General features: G+C 42.8%; 2 protein-coding genes across 9 annotated transcripts in view; both read left to right on the forward strand.

Annotated features, from left to right (window-relative positions):
• Positions 1-6,302, forward strand: part of IFT25 (intraflagellar transport 25) — a 75,201-nt gene extending 68,899 nt beyond the window's left edge. The window contains exon 7 of the mRNA XM_015465597.3: positions 6,150-6,302. Within this exon, the coding sequence (XP_015321083.1) occupies positions 6,150-6,203 (54 nt within the window). The 3' untranslated portion in view covers positions 6,204-6,302. The remainder of the gene's footprint in view (positions 1-6,149) is intronic.
• Positions 6,303-6,473: 171 nt separating this feature from the next.
• The window catches only part of YIPF1 (Yip1 domain family member 1), a 48,765-nt gene continuing 32,301 nt past the window's right edge, over positions 6,474-22,937 (forward strand). For 6 of the 8 annotated variants that reach the window (XM_059883422.1, XM_024987536.2, XM_024987523.2 and 3 more), the window contains exons 1-3: positions 13,792-13,875; positions 15,052-15,131; positions 20,689-20,852. In XM_059883422.1, coding sequence (XP_059739405.1) covers positions 15,101-15,131; positions 20,689-20,852 — 195 coding nt within the window. In that variant the 5' untranslated portion in view covers positions 13,792-13,875; positions 15,052-15,100. Of the gene's footprint in view, positions 6,627-13,764; positions 13,876-15,051; positions 15,132-20,688; positions 20,853-22,937 lie in introns of those variants that run through there. The other 2 variants (XM_059883424.1, NM_001206312.2) reach the window with 2 other exon arrangements.

The raw sequence follows: 22,937 nt of genomic DNA on the forward strand, positions 1-22,937 counted from the left end.
GGTCGAGACTGAGCTGGGGACATCCCCAAGGAAACCTGGGCCTGCTCCTTCCCTCAGCACTCAGGGTAGAGTAATAACACAATGCTGCTCTCAGCTGGGGGCGGTGTCCAGCTGGGAAGGGTCAAGTGGACAGAAGAGTATCCTCCGTGTATTAAGTACAGAGAGGAAGGTTAAATGGGGCGCTGGGAGCATGGTGAGGGGGCAGCTAATTCTGTTTAGAGAGGTCAAGAGGAATTCCCCAAGCAAGCGAAGTCTATGCTGAAACCAGAAATACAGAACAGCAAGCAGTAAACCAGCCCAGTGGGGTCAGTGGTCCTGGTGGAAAGAACCACGCATCCAGAGAACTTCAAGCCAGAGAGTGCATGGCTTATGAGAGAGAGAAGAATCACAGAAGCTCAGAACTGTGACGTGTTTTAGAAAACGTCTGAAACCACTTTCTTTTTTAAGCAGGGAAACTGAGACCCAGGGAAGGGAAGTGGCCTCAGGTCCATTCTGCTGTTAGTAATCTCGAAGGAGTTAATTCACAAAGCTTAAGTTTACGCCTCCTGAGGCATTTATGTACCTGTGTGTTAGGATAGAAGGGAGAGCGACATGAAAGTGATTGTCACCTTCAAAAAGTGTCAACCTTGGCCAGCAGCCCATTAACTTTATTTAGAGAAAGAAAAACCAGCTCAAAAAGATGTTCTCTTTCTGAGCATGTCAGTGCAAATATCACATGCTGTGCCCACAAAGTGCAAACACTTGCCTCTTCAAGCCTTGATAACCCTCCTGTGTATGTAGCATTTTGCCAGGCACAAAGCAATCTTTATCCCTGGTGTCAGTTGTTTTTTCTTATTGTTGTTTGTTTTAAATGGGCTATTTTGGGAGCAGTATTAGATTCACAGTAAAATTAAACAGAAAGTACAGTGATTTCCCATATACCTCCTGCTCCCACACATTCACAGCCTTCTGCAATAGCCATATCCCACCAGAGTGGTACATCTGTTACATGGATGAACCTATATTAACAAATCCTTATCACCCAAAGTCCATGGCTTACATTAGAGTTCAATCTTGGTGCCGTACACTCTATGGGTTTTGACAAATATGTGATGTATGTATCCACCATTATGGTATCATAAAGAATAGTTTTGCTGTCCTAAAATCTTCTGTGCTCCACCTGTTCATTTCTCTCTCTCCACTGGCAACCATTCATCTTTTGAGTATTTCCATAATTTTGCCTTTTCTAGAACATCATATAGTTCTAGAATCATACAGTATGTAGTCTTTTCAGATGGATTTCTTTCACTTAGGAATATGCACATAAGAAACCTTCATGTCTTTTCGAGACTTGATAGCGCATTTCTTTTTAGCATTAGATAGTATTCCATCATCTGGATATATACCACAGTTTATTTATCTGTTCACCTAGTAAAGGACATCTTGGTTGCTTCCAAATTCTGGCAGTTATGAATAAATAACTGAATGTTTGTATCCCCACAAAGTTCATATGATGAAACCTAATCCCTAATGATGGTATTTGGAGGTGGTGTTGTTGTGAGGTGATTAGGTAATTATAATAGGGCCCTTTGGAAAATCAGATGACTATATTTGTGTGGATCTGTTTCTGGACTTTCTCTTCTTTTTATTGATCTATTTGTCTGTTCTTTTGTCAATATCATATTCTTTCGATTACTATGTCTCTATAAAATCTTGAAGTCCGATAGTATCAGTCCTTCAACTTTTTTCTCCTTCAATATTGGGCTGGCTATTCTGGGCCTTTTGCCTCTTTGTATAAACTTTGAAATCAGTTTGTCAACATCCACAAAATACCTTGCTGGGATTTCGGTTGATATTGTGTTGAATCTGCAGATTAAATTAGGAAGTATCGGCATCTTGACAACATTGAATTTTCCTATTCATGAACATGGAATATCTCTCTATTTAGCTCTTCCTTGATTTCTTTCCATCAGAGTTTTATAGGTTTCCTTGTATAAATCTTCCACATATTTTATTATTTTTATACCTATGTATTTCATTTTGGGGAGTGCTAATGTAAACGGTATTATGATTTTAATTTCAGATTTCAATTGTTCATTCATTGCTGGTATCAGTTCAGTTCAGTCACTCAGTCGTGTCTGACTCTTTGTGACCCCATGGACTGCAGCATGCCAGGCCTCCCTGTCCATCACCAACTCCCAGAGTTTACTCAAACTCATGCCCACTGAGTCAGTGAGGCCATCCAACCTTATCTCACCCTCTGTCGTCCCCTTCTCCTCCCGCCCTCAATCTTTCCCAGCATCAGAATCTTTTCAAATGAGTCAGCTCTTCACATCAGGTGGCCAAAGTATTGGAGTTTCAGCTTCAACATCAGTCCTTCTGATGAATATTCAGGACTGATTTCCTTTAGGATGGACTGGTTGGATCTCCTTGCAGTCCAAGGGACTCTCAAGAGTCTTCAACACCACAGTTCAAAAGCATCGATTCTTCAGTGCTCAGCTTTCTTTATAGTCCAACTCTCACATCCATACATGACTACTGGAAAAACCACAGCTTTGATTATAAGAACCTTTGTCAGCAAAGTAATGTCTCTGCTTTTAAATATGCTGTCTAGGTTGGTCATAACTTTTCTTCCAAGGAGCAAGTGTCTTTTAATTTCATGGCTGCAGTCACCATCTGCAGTGATTTTGGAGCCCCTCCCCTCCCACCAAATAAAGTCGGCCACTGTTCTCACTGTTTCCCCATCTATTTGCCATGAAGTAATGGGACCAGATGCCATGATCTTTGTTTTCTGAATGTTAAGCTTTAAGCCAACTTTTTCAATCTCTTTCACAAAAGTGAAAGACTTTTATCAAGAGGATTTCTCTTCACTTTCTGCCATAAGGGTGGTGTCATCTGCATATCCGAGGTTATTGATAGTCCTCCCAGCAATCTTGATTCCAGCTTGTGCTTCATCCAGCCCAGCGTTTCTCATGATGTACTCTGCGTATAAGTTAAATAAGCAGGGGGACAATATACAGCCTTGACGTACTCCTTTTCCTATTTGGAACCAGTCTGTTGTTCCATGTCCTGTTCTAACTGTTGCTTCCTGACCTGCATACAAATTTCTCAAGAGGCAGGTCAGGTGGTCTGGTATACCCATCTCTTTCAGAATTTTCCACAGTTTGTTGTGATCCACACAGTCAAAGGCTTTGGCATAGTCAATAAAGCAGAAGTAGATGTTTTTCTGGAACTCTCTTGCTTTTTCGATGATCCAGCAGATTTTGGCAATTGCTGGTATATAGGAAAGCAATTGATTTTTGTGTAGTAACCTTGTATCTTACAAACTTGCCATAATCATTTGTTAGTTCCAGTAGTTTTTTGGTCAGTTCATTCAGATCGTCTACATAAACAACTGTGTAACCTACAAACAAAGACAGCTCTATTTATTTTTCCCTATATGTATACACTTATTTCCTGTTCTTTTATTGCATTAGCCAGAACTTTTGGTATGATGTTGAAAGAGTGGTGAGAGGGGATATTGCAGAAGATCACTGAGAGGGCATGACTACTGGTTAACCTGTAAGCTGGACTTGGGCAATCAGATTTTTACTCACCTTCTCCCCTGTCCTTGGAGTCTGTGCTCTGCTTGCCTTCCCCATGCTAGAATCTACCCTAGTACGTAGCCTGAGATACTAATATGGTGTTGAGACCATCCAGATGGTCCCTACGTCACACAGCAAATTCCCACTGGCTATCTGTTTTACATATAGTAATGTTCATGTTTCAATGCTACTCTCTCAATTTGTCCCACCCTTCTCTTGAGTTTTCTTATTTAGCCTTGTGTTATTTAGAAGTGTTTTGTTTAACCTACAGGCAGCAGCAGCAGCAGCAGCCTGGAGTTTTCCAAGTATTTTTCTGTTTGATTCCACTGTGGTCTCAAAGCATATATGACTTTTTAAAATATTTTTTAATGTATGTTATATGACCCCAGATGTTGTCTATCTTGGTGAATATTCCATATAAGTTGACAAGAATATATATTCCACTGCTGTTAGGTAAAGTGGTCTACAGATGTCAATTACATCCAGTTGACCAATGGTGCTATTGAGTTCTCCTACGTCCTTCTGGTTTTCTGCCTGCGAGATCCATCCATTTCTGATAGTCTCCAACTATGAGAGTGGATTTATCTGTTTCTCCTTTCAGTTATATCAGTTTTTGCCTCATGTATGTTGATGTTCTATTGTTAGGCACATACACGTAAAGCCTTCTTGGAAATTGACCCTTTTATTGTTATGAAATGCCTTTATCCCTGGTAATTTTCCATACTCTGAGGTTTGCTCTATCTGAAATTAATATAGCCATTCCAGCTTTCTTTTGATTAATATTAGCGTAATATGTCTTTTTCCTATTCCTTTACTTTTTTTTTTTGGAAAGAGTTTTTATTTAAACAGTTAATAGAATTACATGATCTACATCTACAATCACTGGTCCTATTACTTTTTTCTTTTTTTATTGTAATAAATTACACAAAACAAAATTTACCATTATAACCATTTTAAGTGTATAATCCAGTGGCATTAATTTACCTTCACGTTGTTATCCTACCAGTCATTGGCATAACTCTTCATCTTGTGAAACTGAAACAATACTCATTAAACAATATCTCTCAATTCCCCTCTCTTGCTAGCTCCTAGCAACCACCATTACATTTTCCGTCTTTATGATTTTGACGTCTCTAAGTGCTTCATGTAAGTGTAACCATTATAGCATTTTTCTCTTTATGACTGTCTTATTTCACTTAGCATAGTCCTCAAGTTTCTTCCATGTTGTAGTGTGTTATGGGATTTCCTTCTTTTTTTGGATGAACAATATTCCATTGTATGTATATAACACATTTTGCTTATCCCTTCATCTGTTAATGCACACTCGGTTTCCTTCCACATTTTAGGTATTTTGAAAAACCCGCTTTCCTTTTGGGAATCTGAAATTTAGGTACATGCTAGACAACCTCCATTAGAAACCTTGGGCATTAATCTCTGACAGATGATATTTCACAAGTGTTGCTACAACTTGTTGCTGGGAGAGTTAAGTGTGTCCTGTGTGACTCCACTGGGAGAGGACCCTGGGAAGTTTTTCCTGTTTTTCTCTGGACTTTGACCTCATGTACCTTTTCCCTTTACTGATTTTGTCTTGTATACTTTCACTGTTATAGCACAGCTATATGAAGATGGCTATATGATAAGTTCTCTGAGACTTCCTACAAATCGCTGAACCTTGGGGTGGATCGCCAATACACCATATTACAGTGGCCTATAGAAGTTTCAAACCTTTAGTAATTCTGTTATTTTCAGTGGTATATTATATCAACCAACACTTTGGAAGCCAACAATCGTTTATACCTACAAAGTAGGTATGTGCTTAGTTACTCAGTCTTGTCCAACTCTTTGCGACCCCATGGTATGTAGCCTGCCAGGCTGCTCTGTCCATGGGCTTCTCCAGGCAAGAATACTAGAATGGGTTGCCATGCCATCTTCCAGGGGATCTTCCCAACTCAAGGATCAAACCCAGGTCTCCCGCACTGCAGGTGGATTCTTTACCAGCTGAGCTACCAGGGAAGCCCAGAGGAGAGTATAGTATGCAGATTTCCTAAACTATTTTGACCAGGGAACACTATCTAGTAAAGCATATCTATGGGATTTGGTTCCCAAAGAACACACTTTGAAAAACAGTAGATTAGTCAATAACCTCAGGGACCTTCTCTCCTCTGTTTGCCGTGTTCATGCCCTGGGATTTCCACAGCCGTGTCCCAAGGTGCCCCCACCTGGACAGGAGGATAATACTTGTGCTTGGGCAGCCAAGTGCTGGGTAGGAAGGATCAGTGCCCAGGAGAGGTCCAGGCAGGGATCCAGGAGTTCAGAAGGGAGGGAGAGCAGGAGAGCTGTAGGGATCTGAGCTGGTGTCACAGGGGAGGCCTGAGAGCAGACCCTGCTGATGAGGAATGGTGGTGATGGAGGGGAAGGGCATCAGCACAGAGAAGGGAAAGCACAAGGGATGTACCAGAACCAGCAGTTCATCTGGAGGCAGATTATACTATACTAAAGATATAAATTTATACTAAAGGTATAAATATGTATAACTGAAATCTAGAAAGTGGTTAAGTATGTTTTGTTCTTCCTTTCCAATTGCAGATATGTGTTAGGAATTGGGATTCTTGGTGCTATAACATCAACACCAGAAGATAGAATCATAGGGAGGCCTGGTATGCTGTGATTCATGGGGTCGCAAAGAGTCGGACATGACTGAGCGACTGAACTGAACTGAACTGAATCCTTGTTTTAAATGAACAGCAATGAGTCTGATATATCTTCATTACTGATTGATCACAAGTTGTTCCTTTATCCTCACTGGAAAACTTCCAGATATGTATTTGTATAAATCAATTCATTATTAATTTTATATCTTATTGTTTATTTCTTAAGTTTTAATAACTTTGATTTTCGTTTTATTATCATAGTTACATTCTATTACTGGCAAGAGATCATGGTTTTCCATTCCATGGAGTCAATGCAAGTTTCTCTTCAAAACAAATGTGTTTAAGTTTTAAAAGTGACCTCACAAAATCATAAAAAGAAAGAAGAAAAGAGGGGATCAATGGAAAAATTGCAGTAAGTAAATATGGGTGATGGTATGTGGGATTTCATCATATTGTTCTTATTTTGTGTGGGCATACTTGGAATTTTGAATAATAGAAAAGTTAGTTGAGAATCTAATTTCTGGCAGCATGTCAGACTTTTGCTCACTAAATAATTAGCTATTCCATGAAATAACTATTTTAATGTACTGCTTTCATAAGAGTTTGGGCTTCCCTGGTGGCTCAGACGGTAAAGCGTCTGCCTGCAATGTGGGAGACCCAGGTTCGATTCCTGGGTTGGGAAGATCCCCGGAGAAGGAAATGGCAATCCACTCCAGTACTCTTGCCTGGAAAATCCCATGGATGGAGGAGCCTGATAGGCTACAGTCTATGGGGTCTGAAAGAGTCGGACACGACTGAGTGACTTCACTTCACTTTCATAAGAGTTAGAGGAAAATCCCCAAGCATTTACACATATGTATATACATGCATATAATTAATATCACTGGGTAAAAGCAAAACAGGGAACTGGGTAAAACAGTCCTGGGCAAATAGTTTAACAAAAGTTAGAGAAGCCCTGAGGGGAAGCGCTATTGTAAACTCTGTGTTGGTAAATCTATGCTCTGAACCAGCTGTAGAATAGGGCAGCTGATTCTGAGATTCCTGTATTAAGATGGAGACTCCTAAAAGGATATCAAAGTGATCCCTTATCAGCAGTGACTCCGGAAGATTTTCTTGCTTCTGGAAGATGCAAGAGCAATGCATCTCTGAAGTATCCTCTGTATCTTGGTGTCAAAAATGGCCATGTACTTTTGATAAAAGAGCCAGAACTTCACTGGCAGTCCAGTGGTTAAGACTCCATGCTTCCAATGCAGAGGGCATAGTTCCATTCCTGGTTGGGGAACTAACATACCCTGAAGCACAGCCAAAAAAAGTATTTTAAAATAGAGTCAAGTGGAACTTTTTAGAAAAGACAACATATTTAGATGCTGAGAATTTACACAGATGGGGATGAAACTAATATGAGCTCACAAAAATTATCAACACACAAAAAAACCACGATGAGTGAGAATCAACAGAAACAGCAATATTTAGATCCTCAGGAATTTCAGACATTAAAATTATCAATAAAAACTATTTAAATAACTACAACTATGTATTAAAGGTAAAGCATTCATGGGCTTCCCTGGTGGCTCAGATGATAAAGAATCCACCTACAGTGCGGGAGACCTGGGTTTGATCCCTGGGTTGGGAAGATCCTCTGAAGAAGGAAATGCCAACCCACTCCAGTAATTCTGCCTGGATAATCCCCATGGACAGAGAAGCCTGTTGGGCTACAGTCCACTGGGTCTCAAAGAGTCAGACATGACTGAACAGCTAAGCACAGGCACCCTGGTATACCTTGACAGAAAAGATCAGCTTCCACTAGCAAGTTATTAAATCATTTGCCTTCCTGGATTAAAAAAAAAAAAAAGCATTAATAGGCTATCCAGAATGATTTTTTAAAGAGTCAAATAGAAGTTTTAGGAAACAAATACACAATTGTTGAATTAAAGACTGGGGGAATATGTAAAACAGCAGACTAGGAGCTACTTGTTCAATAGGGTGGTGTGTATATGTATAATAAGCTTAAAAAGCTGATAAGAAAAAATAAAATGAGTTAAAAGCAACAACCAAAATAAAATTAAATGAATGTATAACTTTGAACTAGCAAGAAAAAGTAGCTAGTGAAAGAACAGAAAGAAGATATAAAAGAGTCATGGAGGTAATTAAAATGAAAAAAGATGACTGAAGTGTCTACATATAAAAAAATAAATGCATTTAATATAAACGAGTTAGAAGCCCTTCTGAACTAGAAGAGTAAGAATCTCTGAAAATCCACTTCAAAAAGCATGAGAACACTGGCAGAAATTGTCAAACTCAACTTCTTTCAGTGTTCTGTAAATTAACCAAAGAAAGGTTTTTTGATAACCAGAGAAGTGTCTATTTAATAAGAACTGCTGAATCTTGGTAAGAACAGTGAGCTTTGTGGTGTTTTAATTTGCTCTAGTCTTATTCCCCTTTCCCAGCTCCAAGGCAGCCTTGAAAAATTTAGCTTTGCAACCATGGTTGTTGTGAAAATTAAGAATTTAGTAACCACTGGAAGGGGAAGAATAGGTTTGGAGCCCTTCACAAAGTCACAGTTCCAGAGAACTGTCATTATGTGACTAGTCTGATATCTCCTTTGGAAAGCTCCATTCTCAGGTCTTGGTTTTATTTGACCTGACTCAGCTCACTCTACAAAAACGGTGCATTTGCCAAAATAATGTGTGGCAATTCTGTAACATTGCATCATCCTGAGATAATAATGCAAGGGCCAGCAGCTTTTTCCCTGGGATGGATGTCACTCAGGGGTGTTGGAGGCACTTTCAGAGCATGGCTTAGTTGTGTGGTTGCCAGCTTTCCTCTTTGTGGAAAATCAGTGGACTCTGTCAGGAGGAGAAGGGGTCAACTGAGGATGAGATGGTTGGATGGATCACCAAATCTATGGACATGAATTTGAGCAAGTTTCCAGAGTTGGCACTCCACTCCAGTACTCTTGCCTGGAAAATCCCACGGATGGAGGAGCCTGGTAGGCTGCAGTCCATGGGGTCTCGAAGAGTCGGACATGACTGAGTGACTTCACTTTCACTTTTCACTTTCATGCATTGGAGAAGGCAATGGCAACCCACTCCAGTGTTCTTGCCTGGAGAATCCCAGGGACGGGGGAGCCTGGTGGGCTGCCATCTATGGGGTAGCACAGAGTCGGACACGACTGAAGCGACTTAGCAGCAGCAGCAGCAGGGAAGCCTGGAGTGCTGCAGTCCATGGGGTTGCAAAGAGTCGGACATGACTGAGCAACTGAACTGAACGGACTCTGTTGGGATCATGTGCAGCATCTAACAAGGCTCATACTTTTCAGACTGTCCCTCCACCCCAAACCCTGTCCATCAAAGCAAGGCTTTCTCCTCAGTTTCCCTTCTTCCCTCGTTCTTCCTCCATTCTATCTAGGTGATGGTGGGGTGGGTTCTGTCTCTCACTGGTTCGTTCCCCCCTCAGAGCAGTGTGTATGTCCATTGCTCAGTCGTGTCTGACTCTTTGCAACCCCATGGACTGTAGCCCACCAGTCTCCTCTGTCCGTGGGATTTCCCAGGCAAGAATACTGGAGTGGTTTGCCATTTCCTTCTCCAAGGGATCTTCTCCGCCCAGGCATGAAACCCTAGTCTCTTGAGTCTCCTGCATTGGCAGGCAGGTTCTTTACCACTAGCGCCACCTAGGGAGCAGTAGAGGTCTAAATAGTATCAGCTGGGCTCACCTTCCTTACCATATGAATTTGGACCAATGAGCTAAGGAAATACGAACATTTTGAGCTCAGATTTTTTCAACCTTGACACCACTGACATTTTGATAATTCTTTGCTGTGAGGGGCTATCCTGTGCACTGTAGGATGTTTAGAAGCACACTGGCCAGTAACACTCCACAAGTGGTGACAGTCGAAAATGTCTTCATGGGACCTCCCTGGTAGTCCAGTGGCTAAGGCTCTGCACTGCCACTGCAGGAGGCACGGGCTCCATCCCTGCTCAGGGAACTAAGATCTCACATGTTGTGAGGTTTGGCCAAAAAATAAATAAAGTAACAATAAGAATAATAAAATAACTTTAAAAAAAAGGGAAGAAAATCTTCATAAGTCAGGCAGAGAACGACAAATATCGTATGACATCACTCACACAGAATCTTAAAAAAAATGATATAAATGAAGTTATTTACAAAACTGAAGCAGACTCACAGATTTTGAAAACAAATTTATGGTCACCAAAGGGGAAATGTGGTGAGGGTGATAAATTAGGAGCTTGGGATTAACATACACACACTGCTGCTGCTGCTGCTGCGGTCACTCCAGTCGTGTCCGACTCTGTGCGACCCCATAGATGGCAGCCCACCAGGCTCCCCCGTCCCTGGGATTCTCCAGGGAAGAACACTGGAGTGGGTTGCCATTGCCTTCTCCAATGCATGAAAGTGAAAAGTGAAAGTGAAGTCATTCAGTCATGTCTGACTCTTCTCAACCCCATGGACCGCAGCCCACCAGGCTCCTCCATCCGTGGGATTTTCCAGGCAAGAGTACTGGAGTGGGGTGCCATTATACACACACTACTATATATAAAATAGGTAACAAACAAGGGTCTACTGTTTAGCACAGGGAACTCTACTCAATATTCTGTAATAACCTATATGGGAAAAGAATCTGATAAAGAATGAGTATATGTATATGTATAACTGAATAACTTTGCTGTACACCTGAAACAAACACAACACTGTAAATCAACTGTACCTAATAAAATTATTTTTTAAATGTCTTCAGACATAGCCAAATATCCCCTAGGAGCAAAATAGTCCCCAGTTGAGAATTGCTGTTTTAGTTAAACCAGTACAGTTACATTTGATGCTTGTTTCATTTTTAGCCAAAACTTACATATCATTATAATTAATATATCACTGCAACTTTTATTTCTATTTCCACGAGAAGAAATATATAGTCTATGTATTATCACCTCTTTCCAACATAGCTGTGGAGTTGTTGTTGCCATTTGACTGGTGAGCGGTCTGGTTCCAAAACTCTATCCTGAGGGCTGCTTTCTGGGACCACTCTTGGTACCGACAGGCCTCAGTGTGGGTTCCTTATCTCATGGGAGTACTTTGTTGGCAAGTGTGAGTCCAAGGACCAGGAGTGAAGGACGAGAGTTGTAGAACAGGGCGGGAAGGAGAGCTATTGCATTATCAAACTGGCCACTGCCAAAGGCATTTGGTTGTTTGATTCTGCAAGCCAGTTTGAAAACTGTATGAAATATCTGAGGAGAGTCCATCTGAGAGGAAAAAGAGAAACATGTACTCAGTTACTAATTCCATTGGTCTGAGATTTGTCCCATGAGGCGTAGACCGCTCCCCACTTATGCACTTCCAGGCTGCACTATCCCAGTGCTGAACCATTCCCACAGTCCCATGACCCCATGACACGAGCCTTGATGCTGGAAGTGACAAGCCTGTGATACGGACTTGAGGTGATGCCCACTTAGGTTATACCTGCTGAAGCTGGAATAAGGCCTGTGGTGGTGAAATTAGCAGCAGGTGCAGCCAAGAGGGTTGGACATGGGGCATAAGAGGTGTTTGAAACACTTGCACATATGAATTTGTGTGTCGTAATGCGTTCCTGGTACCTATTCAACCAAAGTAACCTACACATACATACATGACCTCAGTTTTCTCTTTAGAAAATGAGGATAGTCTCCTTGAGCTTGCTGGATTGTTCAGAGAATTAAAGAGCTGCATGTATAAAGCCTGATCACAAGGTTAGTCCAGTAAATACACTGTGTGTGTGTGTGTGTATAATTATTTCATTAGTCAGAATCTTCCTGACCCAGGGATCGAACCTGTGTCTCTCATGTCTCCTGCATTGGCAGGCACGTTCTTTACAACGAGTGACACCTGAGAAGCCCATTAGTTAGATGTAAGTCATTCTAATGGATTGTGAAGGCCCAGTGTAGTGAGGCCAAAGTCACAGCTTCCACCTTGTGTGGGCAGTGATGTTGGCTTATGCTGCTAAGACAGTCAGAACTCGATCACTCTACAATTAACCTTTGGTGAGCAAATATCGTGTCCCTGGTTTTGGGCTTCCCTGAGGACCCAGAGACCAGAATCATTCCTGATCCTTCCCTGCAAATCACTCACAGGCCAGCAAAGATGGGCAAATAATAGCAACTGCTGCGGTTTAGGCAAATACAGGGCACTATGACTGCAGCCATGAAATTAAAAGACGCTTACTCCTTGGAAGGAAAGTTATGACCAACCTAGATAGCATATTCAAAAGCAGAGACATTACTTTGCTAACAAAGGTCCGTCTAGTCAAGGCTATGGTTTTTCCTGTGGTCATGTATGGATGTGAGAGTTGGACTGTGAAGAAGGCTGAGCGCCGAAGAATTGATGCTTTTGAACTGTGGTGTTGGAGAAGACTCTTGAGAGTCCCTTGGACTGCAAGGAGATCCAACCAGTCCATTCTGAAGGAGATCTGCCCTGGGATTTCTTTGGAAGGAATGATGCTAAGGCTGAAACTCCAGTACTTTGGCCACCTCAGGTGAAGAATTGACTCATTGGAAAAGACTCTGATGCTGGGAGGGATTGGGGGCAGGAGGAGAAGGGGACGACAGAGGATGAGATGGCTGGATGGCATCACTGACTCGATGGACGTGAGTCTGGGTGAACTCCGGGGGGTTGGTGATGGACAGGGAGGCCTGGCGTGCTGTGATTCATGGGGTCGCAAAGAGTTGGACACGACTGAGCGACTGATCTGATCTGATCTGATGAGAGCAAAATAAATCCTGGGAGGAGAAGGAGGGCTTTCCTTAGGAGGAACAAAGTGTACCCACATCTGAGGGACGTGTAGGTCTTAACCAAGCAAACACTGGCAGCAGGGGCAAAATGTTTCTCACCAGGGCACTCAGCGCAACTTCATTGCTTACTGGGCTCCTGTGGTAGTCAAGGCATTGACCAGATGCTGTGCGGGGGACACAGGGGTAACAGATGCCAATCCCTACCCACCTCTCACTGCCCAGAGACCATAAGACCGACCGTTGCAGGAGTGAAGAAACAAATTACGCACATACGGAGGTGGCTCCATGAACAGACATCCTCCTGACGCAGATCATGGGCATTCAACCACTCAAAAAGCAATTGACTTGCATCTCCCTCCATGGTTAATTAGACTTTTAAAATAAGTAAATTAATAATTTTCTTTTAAAAATGGCCAAGAGTGGGAGGATTGATGGCATTTTTTCCTTTTTACAGTTGTCGTTCCTTAAGCTGTTCCATATTTCAATAAGAAAAGAGATATAACCAAATATAAAGTAAACCCCACTCTAGAGAATTCTCTGCTTCCCGTACCCCTGACCCCGGGTAACAGGTGACCAAAGCAAACCCTCTCGGCATCCCCATCGCTCCGCCCCGGGCCACCTGCCTCTTTAAGAAGCCGATCTTCGCCCTTAGATGGGTGGCGGAGGGAGTGAGCTGTGGATGGTGTTGCTTGTTGAGGTCTCGGGAAGTGATGTCTCCGGGAGCTGCTGTCTCTTTAAGGGGGCGGAGCTCTGCCCGGAGGAGGTGGAGAAGTTTTGCCCCCCGGATCTCCGGTTTCCGGCAACTCGGTGGGACCAGAACTTGCGCGGAGAATCTGAGGCCCCAGGCTTACCCAGACAGGTTGGACTCCGAGCGCCCACGAGGTGAGGCAGCGGGGTGTGCGGGGCCGGCCCAGGACTGAAAGACCCTGGGATCTATCCACCTGGGTCTCTGCGGCCCAGCTCCTCCTCCAAAAACACTACCCGTGCGTCTGGGGCAGCTCTTTCCCAAACCATCCTGGGCTCAGGGGGACCCAGGCTGCAGGGTTCCCATTACTCCAGCGCCTACTATTTCTTCGCTGTGCACTAAGCGCCTCACACTCACTTGTCTCAGTTAATGGCACCCAACATCGTGTGGGTTCAGTTCAGTTCAGTCGCTCAGTCGTGTCCGACTCTTTGCGACCCCATGAATCACAGCACGCCAGGCCTCCCTGTCCATCACCATCTCCCAGAGTTCACTCAAACTCACGTCCATCGAGTCGGTGATGCCACCCAGCCATCTCATCCTCTGTCGTCCCCTTTTCTTCCTGCCCCCAATCCCTCCCAGCATCAGAGTCTTTTCCAATGAGTCAATTCTTCACCTGAGGTGGCCAAAGTACTGGAGTTTCAGCCTTAGCATCATTCCTTCCAAAGAAATCCCAGGGCTGATCTCCTTCAGAATGGACTGGTTGGATCTCCTTGCAGTCCAAGGGACTCTCAAGAGTCTTCTCCAACACCACAGTTCAAAAGCATCAATTCTTCGGTGCTCAGCTTTCTTCACAGTCCAGCTCTCTCCTCCATACATGACCACTGGAAAAACCATAGCTGGTACAATTATAAACCCATTTTACAGATGAGGAAATAGGTGCTGAGGAGCCCATAGTCAAAATAGCCAGAAGCAGCAGAGTTGGGACTCAAACCCGAGTCCGTCCAACCCCAGAGCCTGTGCCCTTAACCATGGGCTAGGCTGACGGCCTTTGCTCTTCACTGCCCTCAGAGCCATTTCTATCAAATCCCTGCCTCCCCTTTCTCATCCTTCCATCTCCAGGCTGCACTCGGCCCTTAACACCCACATTGTAAGTGAGATTGGATGGAACCAATGGGCCCCTGTTCGCCACCCGCTTAGTTTCTTTATAACATTTTTGATAGTATCTGATGCTAAATGGTTATCTTTGTATAAACCGGTCAAATCCCACTAAAAAAGGACACAAGGGAAAGCAACACCATGTATAACCCTAATATATTTGTTTGCAGATATTTTATTATGGTATCCTATGAAGTGTATTTATTTTTTCCTTTTAGACCTCTGCAAATTATCTTCCTAATAATTGGGAGACAACCCACTGACTGAATGGCAACGGTAGATGACTTGCAGTTTGAAGGTACATCATTTGAGTGTCCATCTTTTATGATTAGCATTTCTGTAGTAAAACCAATGGATTTTGGTTGGTATACTGGCACATACATAAATAAGAAGATTATTTCAGACATCTTCATAAAAGAATGTTTGCCGCAACAGGTTATTCCATTTGTCCATATTAGCTGTTCTTTTTTGCCAAATAGCCCTTTAGGTTGGTAATATCATAAATTTAGTGCAGATTACAGAAATTGTTTATAGAGTTCAGGTGCTTAGAACTCTACTAGATACAGAAGATCAAAAGATAAAGGGGATTTTTTTTTTACACTGCTGAGTAGATGAAAGTATAAAACGATTATTATGATGAAACGTAATCAGGTCATTCATTCATTAAATAAATAAGTCTTTCATGAGTGTGACCATTGTTCTCATTATCAGGGTAGAAGAGTGAATAGTCAGTGTCTTCCTTTATAAAGCCCTCATTCTAGTGAGGGAGACATTCTTTTGTTAAATGATCTTTTAAGTACATATCTACAAACTATTAGGGCTTCCCTTGTGGCTCAGTTGGTAAAGACTCTGCCTGCAATGCAGGAGACCCTGGTTCAATTCCTGAGTCGGGAAGATCCCCTGGAGAAGGAAATGGCAACCCACTCCAGTACTCTTGCCTGGAATATCCCATGGACAGAGGAACCTGGCAGGCTACAGTCCATGCGGTTGCAAGGGTCAGACATGACTTAGCTACTAAACCACCAAACTATTAAAGTAGTGAAAGAAAAGTTCATAACTCAACCCAGAGCCTGACATAAGCTAGGGATTGATGAATGCTCATTTTGTCTTGTAATCACTTGCACGCACGCGCGTGTGTGCGTGTGTGTGTGCACTCAGTTGTGTCTGACACTGTGTCCGCATGGACTATAGCCCTCCAGGCGCCTCTGTCTATGGAATTCTCCAGGCAAGAATACTGGAGTGGGTTGCTATTCCCTTCTCCAAGGGATCTTCCTGACACAGGATTGAACTTGAATCTTCCACATCGCAGGTCTGAGCCTCCAGGGAAGCCCATGGTATTTCCTAAATGGCAGATACTGTTCTAAGTGCTTTACAAATAAATCCTTTCATCCTTATGCAACTTTATGAAGTAGTTATTTTACTCTCCCAATTTTTCCAACAGGGAAATTAAGGTACAGAAAAATTAGGTCATTTGCCTAAAGGTTATAGTAAGTGGTAAAGAAGAATTTGAACCCAGGCATCACAACCTATGCTATTCCTACCTAAGGAAAAGAAAAGATGTTTGAAGCAAAATCCACTTTATCAGCTAATACTGTCAACACCGTCTTCAAAATACATCCAGCACCTGACCATTGCTTACCACCTCTACCATTCTCCTACCATGCTCAAGGTCACCATCACCTCATGTCTGGATTATAGCCCTTTCCTTCCTTCACATCTTCCCGTATCTTCCCTTACCTTTCTGCAGTCTGTGTTTTGCATCCAGAGTAGTCCTTTAAAACCAAGTCAGATCATGCCATTCCTCCAAAACCTTTCAGTGGCTCCATCTCACTGGGAGTGGAAGGCGGAGCCCTTTCTGTGCTTAGGAGGCCCTCATGATCCAGGCCTCCAATTTCATTTTGTACTACTCTAGCCCTTTCTTTCTGCCTCCCCACATGCGCCTCATCACTGTCCCTCCTAGACATCAGGTACACTTAGGGCTTTTGTGCCATCTTCCTGGTTAGGACATTCTTACCGGAGATAGCCATGTGCCTCGTTCCCTTGCTCTGCTCAAATCTCACGTCATTCCAGAGGCCTTCCTTGATCATCCTATCTGGGAGTACAGGGCGTGAAAGTTCAAGTCTAAAGAACAGCATGTGCAGAGTACTTGAGAAGAGTGGGAGTTTGTTTCATATTTTTCCCCAAGGAATTAAAAGAAGGCCAATGTACCAGAGCACAGATGGTGGGGGAGGCTGTCATAAGGTCAGATTTGAGGGGAGGCAGAAACTAAGTCACACAGGACTTAATTGCTGTTTGGAAGAGAACATAAGATGCTGTGGGGGTCATGGAAAGCTTCTCCGAGGAAGAATGGTGTTAAGTGAAAAAGTGGAGGTCAGGGTCCTGCAGATGGGAGACATATCAGGAAAGGAGCAGAGGCAAAACACAGCAGAAAACGTAGAAGTAGGTGGTGCTGGTGGCAGAAATAAGAAGCACACCTGTCTTGCCTTCAAGGGGCTGAGATGGACAAGAATGACTGCTACAGAGCAGAATGTGTGAACGGTCATCGTGTGCGAGGTACACACATCCTACATTCAAATCGAGCTAGGCCGTCTGCTGTTCTTCACACACGGGACACGTTTTCCATCTTCTGAGTCTTGCTCATCCTGTACTCCTTGGCGTCAGATGCTGTCCCCACCGCTCCTGGCCATCCTTCTCATAGGGCAGCTCGAGGAGTTATCTCCCTCCCCTGAACCTCTTTGGACTTGGTACCTCTAAAGTTACAGTCTCCATTCCTCCTTCTGGCATGTTGTTCCTCTGGTAAACTACTGCTTTTTAAATATGAGACTTAAATATATCTTCCTTGGTCTGATTCTCTCAGGCAAAGTTATAACCATTTTTTAAAATGTCAGTGCCCTGCCCAGTCAATAAATGATAGCTATGAAAATATTTATTGTTATCTCATATCATCCTCAAAATCTCTGTGAATAAGTATTATCTACATTTTATAGTTGAAGAAACCGAGACTCAAGAGATACGGAGTAATTTGCCCAAGGTCATGGAGTGCTAGTTTATCTTACACAAAGGACCGTCTCACTTCAGAGCCTCATGCGGCCAAAACACTGGAGACCGAAACTCGAGTAATTGTTAGATATCAGCCACCTCATTAATTTCAGTCACTTTATTTCTCTCCGCAAAACTATTTGCATAGCTGAAAGCCAATAAGATTGGGCTCAGTTATACAAGCACCCCATCCCACTGCCATGCTTGCAGTGTTCGAGTGGTGCCCTGTTGATACCCTTCCTTTTATTGTTGTTGCTATTTAGTTGCTAAGGTTTATGACTCTTTTGCAACCCCACGGACTGTAGCCTGCCAGTCTCCTCTGTCCAAGGGATTTCTCAGGCAAGAATACTGGGGTGGGTTGTCATTTCCTTCTCCAGGGGTCTTCCTGACTTTTCCTTAAACCTGTCAGATTCCACAGCTATCCTGAATTTTATCTGAGTGGCTAAATAAAGTTTGTTAGGATGCCCGGAGATAGGAAGTCATGATCATTGCTGGTGGACATGAATGGGCAAGGTTCTTTTGGAGAGCGGTTTAGCAATATGGCTCAAGAGCCTTAAAAATGATTTGTACCCTTTGACCTAGTGATCATGCCGATAATGTTCATTGTTGTTCTTCAGTCACTCAGTCGTGTCTGACTCTTTGCGACCCCACAGACTGCAGCACGCCAGGCTTTCCTGTCCTTCATCATCTCCCGGAGCTTGCTCAAACTCATGACCATTGAATCGGTGATGCCATCCAACCATCTCATCCTCTGTTGTCCCCTTCTCCTCCTGCCTTCAGTCTTTGCCAGCATCTAGGTCTTTTCTAACGAGTCAGCCCTTCGCATCAGGTGGCCAAAGTATTGGAGCTGCAGGTTTAGCCTTCTAATGAATATACAGGATTAATTTCCTTTAGGATTGACTGGTTTGATCTCCTTGCAGTCCAAGGGACTCTCAAGAGTCTTCTCCAGGACCACAGTTCAAAAGCATCAAATCTGCGGCTTTCAACCTTCTTTATGGTCCAATTCTCACATCTGTACATGACTACTGGAAAAACCATGGCCTTGACTAGATGGACCTTTGTTAACAAAGTAATGTCCCTGCTTTTTAATATGCTGTCTAGGTTTGTCATAGCTTTTCTTCCAAGGAGCAAGTGTCTTTTAATTTTGTGGCTGCAGTCACCATCTGCAGTGATTTTTGGAGCCCAGGAAAATAAAGTCTGTCACTGTTTCCATTGTTTCCCCATCTGTTTGCCACATGATGGGACCAGATGCCATGATCTTAGTTTTTTGAATGTTGAGTTTTAAGCCAGCTTTTTCACTCTCCTCTTTCACCTTCGTCAAGTGGCTCTTTAATTCCTCTTCACTTTCTGCCATAAGGGTGGTGTCATCAGCATATCTGAAATTATTGATATTTCTTCTGGAAATCTTGATTCCAGCTTGTGGTTCATCCAGCCCAGCATTTCTTGTGAATGTACTCTGCCTGTAAGTTAAATAAGCAGGGTGACAATATACAGCCTTGGCGTACTCCTTTCCCAATTTGGAACCAGTCTGTTGTTCCATGTCTGATTCTAACTGTTGCTTCTTGACCTGCATACAGGTTGCACAGGAGGCAGCGGAGGCAGGTAAGGTGGTTTGGTATTCCCATCTCTTTAAGATAGTGTTCATACTAAGGCAATAAGCCCTAAAACTTTGTCTGCACAGATACTCTTAACAGTGTTATTTGTTCTAATAAAAGTGGGAAGCAACCTAAACATCCAATAGCAGTGGAATAGTTGTGTTAACTTGTGGTGTCTCTCTCCTAATCTTCCCACCTCCAGCTCAATGACTACTATGTAGACACATACATGTTCATTGTAAAGACTGATATAACATGAAAAAGTCATTTTTGTATAATCCCCAGTAGACGGAGCAGCATACAAAATTGTTTACATAGTATGCTATCACATCCTAAGTCAGTACTTGGCAGTTGTAGGCATATAGTAAATATTTGCTGAATGAATGATCATCACTGGTACGAATCTACTGTACAGAGAAAAGGAAGTATACCAAAAGTTAATAGTGTTAGTTTTATATGGGTGGGACTAAGAGTGATTTTGGGGGGCTTCCTGGGTGGCTCAGTGGTAAAAAAAAAAAATCTGGCTGCAATGCAGAAGACACAGGAGTCGCCAGGAGTTTGATCCCTGGGTCAGGAAGATCCCCTGGAGGAAGGCATGGCAACCCACTCCAGTATTCTTGCCTTGGAGAACCCTGTGGACAGAGGAGCCTGGCAGGCTACAGTCCATAGCATTGCACAGAGGCGGGCACAGCTGAAGCGACAAAGCACGCACACGCAAGAGTGGTTTTTATTCTGTCGTTTCTACTTTCATTTTTGTCTCCATGTTTCCTGTAGGGGTCACATGGGATTTATTGGAAAAAAATAACTTCCATTAAATTTTTTTTGAATTTGAATCAAAGAAGAGAGGGTTAGGTTGGTTACTTGATATGGGCTAGGCAGTCTCCTGAGGACTTTACTTATGGTAATACTCCTAACTTTCCCCCAATTCCTTATATATTATTCTCCCTATGGAAGAGATGGGAACACTGAAGCTTATCAAGGTTAAGTTACTTACTCAGGCTTGAATACTTAGTAATTTAACCAGGACTACAATTCAGGTCTGACTTCAAATTCTGTTGTCTTTATAATCATTTTTCTGTGTCAGTTTGTTTTCTATGAGTTTTTTTCAGAGCCTTTTGCCATTTGTCTCAGCTAGGGTCTATAGCAAAGCTGAGGTTGTAACAGATCGACTTGAAGTTAATAGTAAGGTCTCTGATACCCTTGTGCTCTAATTGATTTCAGAATTTGGTGATACAACCACTTCCCTAGCAGCAAACCCAGATGCCACCACAATCAGCATCGAGGATCCTGGTGAAACCCCAAAACATAAGCCAGGACCCCTAAGAGGCTTGGGGAGAGAAGAAGATGATGAGTTACTAGGAAACGATGACTCTGACAAAACTGAGGTTTGGACTTGTGTTTGAAATTTTTTTTTTCTTTGAAGTTTTAAAAACCTCATGCATGCATTTATTGCAGTTTCCTGTGTGCCAGGAACTTTTTGGCCAGCCGAGTAGTATTTCTAGTAATATTTTATAAATGGATCATGCTTGTGATTCACTAGAGGGGTACTCGATTTGTAGCAGTGTGTTCACAGGCTTGTGAAATAGTGGAGAGCTGGGTGTGCTTTGTGGAACTCCATGAAATATGAAAAGAAGTACCAAAGTTTATGCCAAATTAAATACCAGTATATACTAGACATCACAGCAAGAGCTCAGACTTAGGAGCCTGAGTTTGAGTCCTGGTCTGGCCAGTAGTAATAGCTCTGTGGTCTTGGGTAAGATATTTTAATTTCCCTAAGCCTGGATTTCCTCATCTGAAAGTAATATATTGACTCTTCTCATCATTATAATCACAATAGCTGACATTTATTCAGTGTTTACAGAGAAGGCGATGGCAGCCCACTCCAGTGTTCTTGCCTGGAGAATCCCAGGGACAGGGGAGCCTGGTGGGCTGCCGTCTGTGGGGTCACACAGAGTCGGACATGACTGAAGTGATGCAGCAGCAGCAGCATTCAGTGTTTAATAGCTGCCAAATACCATTTAAAGTTCTTCACTTGGATCATCTCATGTAATCCTCAAAACAACCCAATATGCAAGGAACTGTTCTTATACTCATTTTATACTTGATCTTAGCCAAAAGGCCAGGAAGCAGTCATATGCTCATTTTACAAAAGAGAAACCGGAGGCAGAGTTTAAGTGACTTGCCCCAGGACATGCGACTGGCAGGTGCAGATGGAACTTTAAACTGAGGCCATCTGAGTCCTTCTGTACTAGAGTTGTTTAGCTGCTAAGTCATGTCTAACTCTTTGTGACTCCATGGACTGTAGCCTGCCAGGCTCCTCTGTCTATGGGATTTCCCACTCAAGAGTACCAGCGTGGGTTGCCCTTTCCTCCTCCAGGGGATCTTCCCAACCCAGGGATCAAATTTACATTTTCTGCATTGGCAGGTGGATTCTTTACCAACTGAGCCACTGGGGAAGCCCCAATAATTAATCTAATCCTCCCTGTAACCCTATAAGGCAGATCTGTTAGCTATACTTTTTAGATTAGGAAGACTGAGATGAGTCTAGTGATTTGATGAAGCTGCCCCCTAGTGGAGGGACCAGGATTTAAAACCTTTTAATAAGCAAACACCCTCTTTCAGCAACACAAGAGAAGACTCTACACATGGACATCACCAGATGGTCAACACCGAAATCAGATTGATTGTATTCTTTGCAGCCAAAGATGGAGAAGCTCTATACAGTCAGCAAAAACAAGACCAGGAGCTGACTGTGGCTCAGATCATGAGCTCCTTATTGCCAAATTCAGACTTAAAGAAAGTAGGGAAAACCACTAGACCATTCAGGTATGACCTAAATCAAATCCCTAATGATTATACAGTGGAAGTGAGAAATAGATTTAAGGGACTAGATCTGATAGATAGAGTGCCTGATGAACTGTGGACTGAGGTTTGTGACACTGTACGGGAGACAGGGATCAAGACCATCCCCATAGAAAAGAAATGCAAAAAAGCAAAATGGCTGTCTGAGGAGGCCTTACAAATAGCTGTGAAAAGAAGAGAAGAGAAAAGCAAAGGAGAAAAGGAAAGATATAAGCATCTGAATGCAGAGTTCCAAAGAATAGCAAGAGGAGATAAGAAAGCCTTCCTCAGTGATCAATGCAAAGAAATAGAGGAAAACAACAGAATATGAAAGACTAGAGATCTCTTCAAGAAAATTAGAGATACCAAGGGAACATTTCATGCAAAGATGGGCTCAATAAAGGATAGAAATGGTATGGACCTAACAGAAGCAGAAGATATTAAAAGAGATGGCAAGAATACACAGAAGAACTGTACAAAAAAGATCTTCATGACCAAGATAATCATGATGGTATGATCACTCACCTAGAGCCAGACATCCTAGAATGTGAAGTCAAGTGGGCCTTAGAAAGCATCACTACAAACAAAGCTAGTGGAGGTGATGGAATTCCAATTGAGCTATTTCAAAT

The sequence above is a fragment of the Bos taurus genome, chromosome 3 (assembly GCF_002263795.3).
Source record: "Bos taurus isolate L1 Dominette 01449 registration number 42190680 breed Hereford chromosome 3, ARS-UCD2.0, whole genome shotgun sequence".
Taxonomy (NCBI): domain Eukaryota; kingdom Metazoa; phylum Chordata; class Mammalia; order Artiodactyla; family Bovidae; genus Bos; species Bos taurus.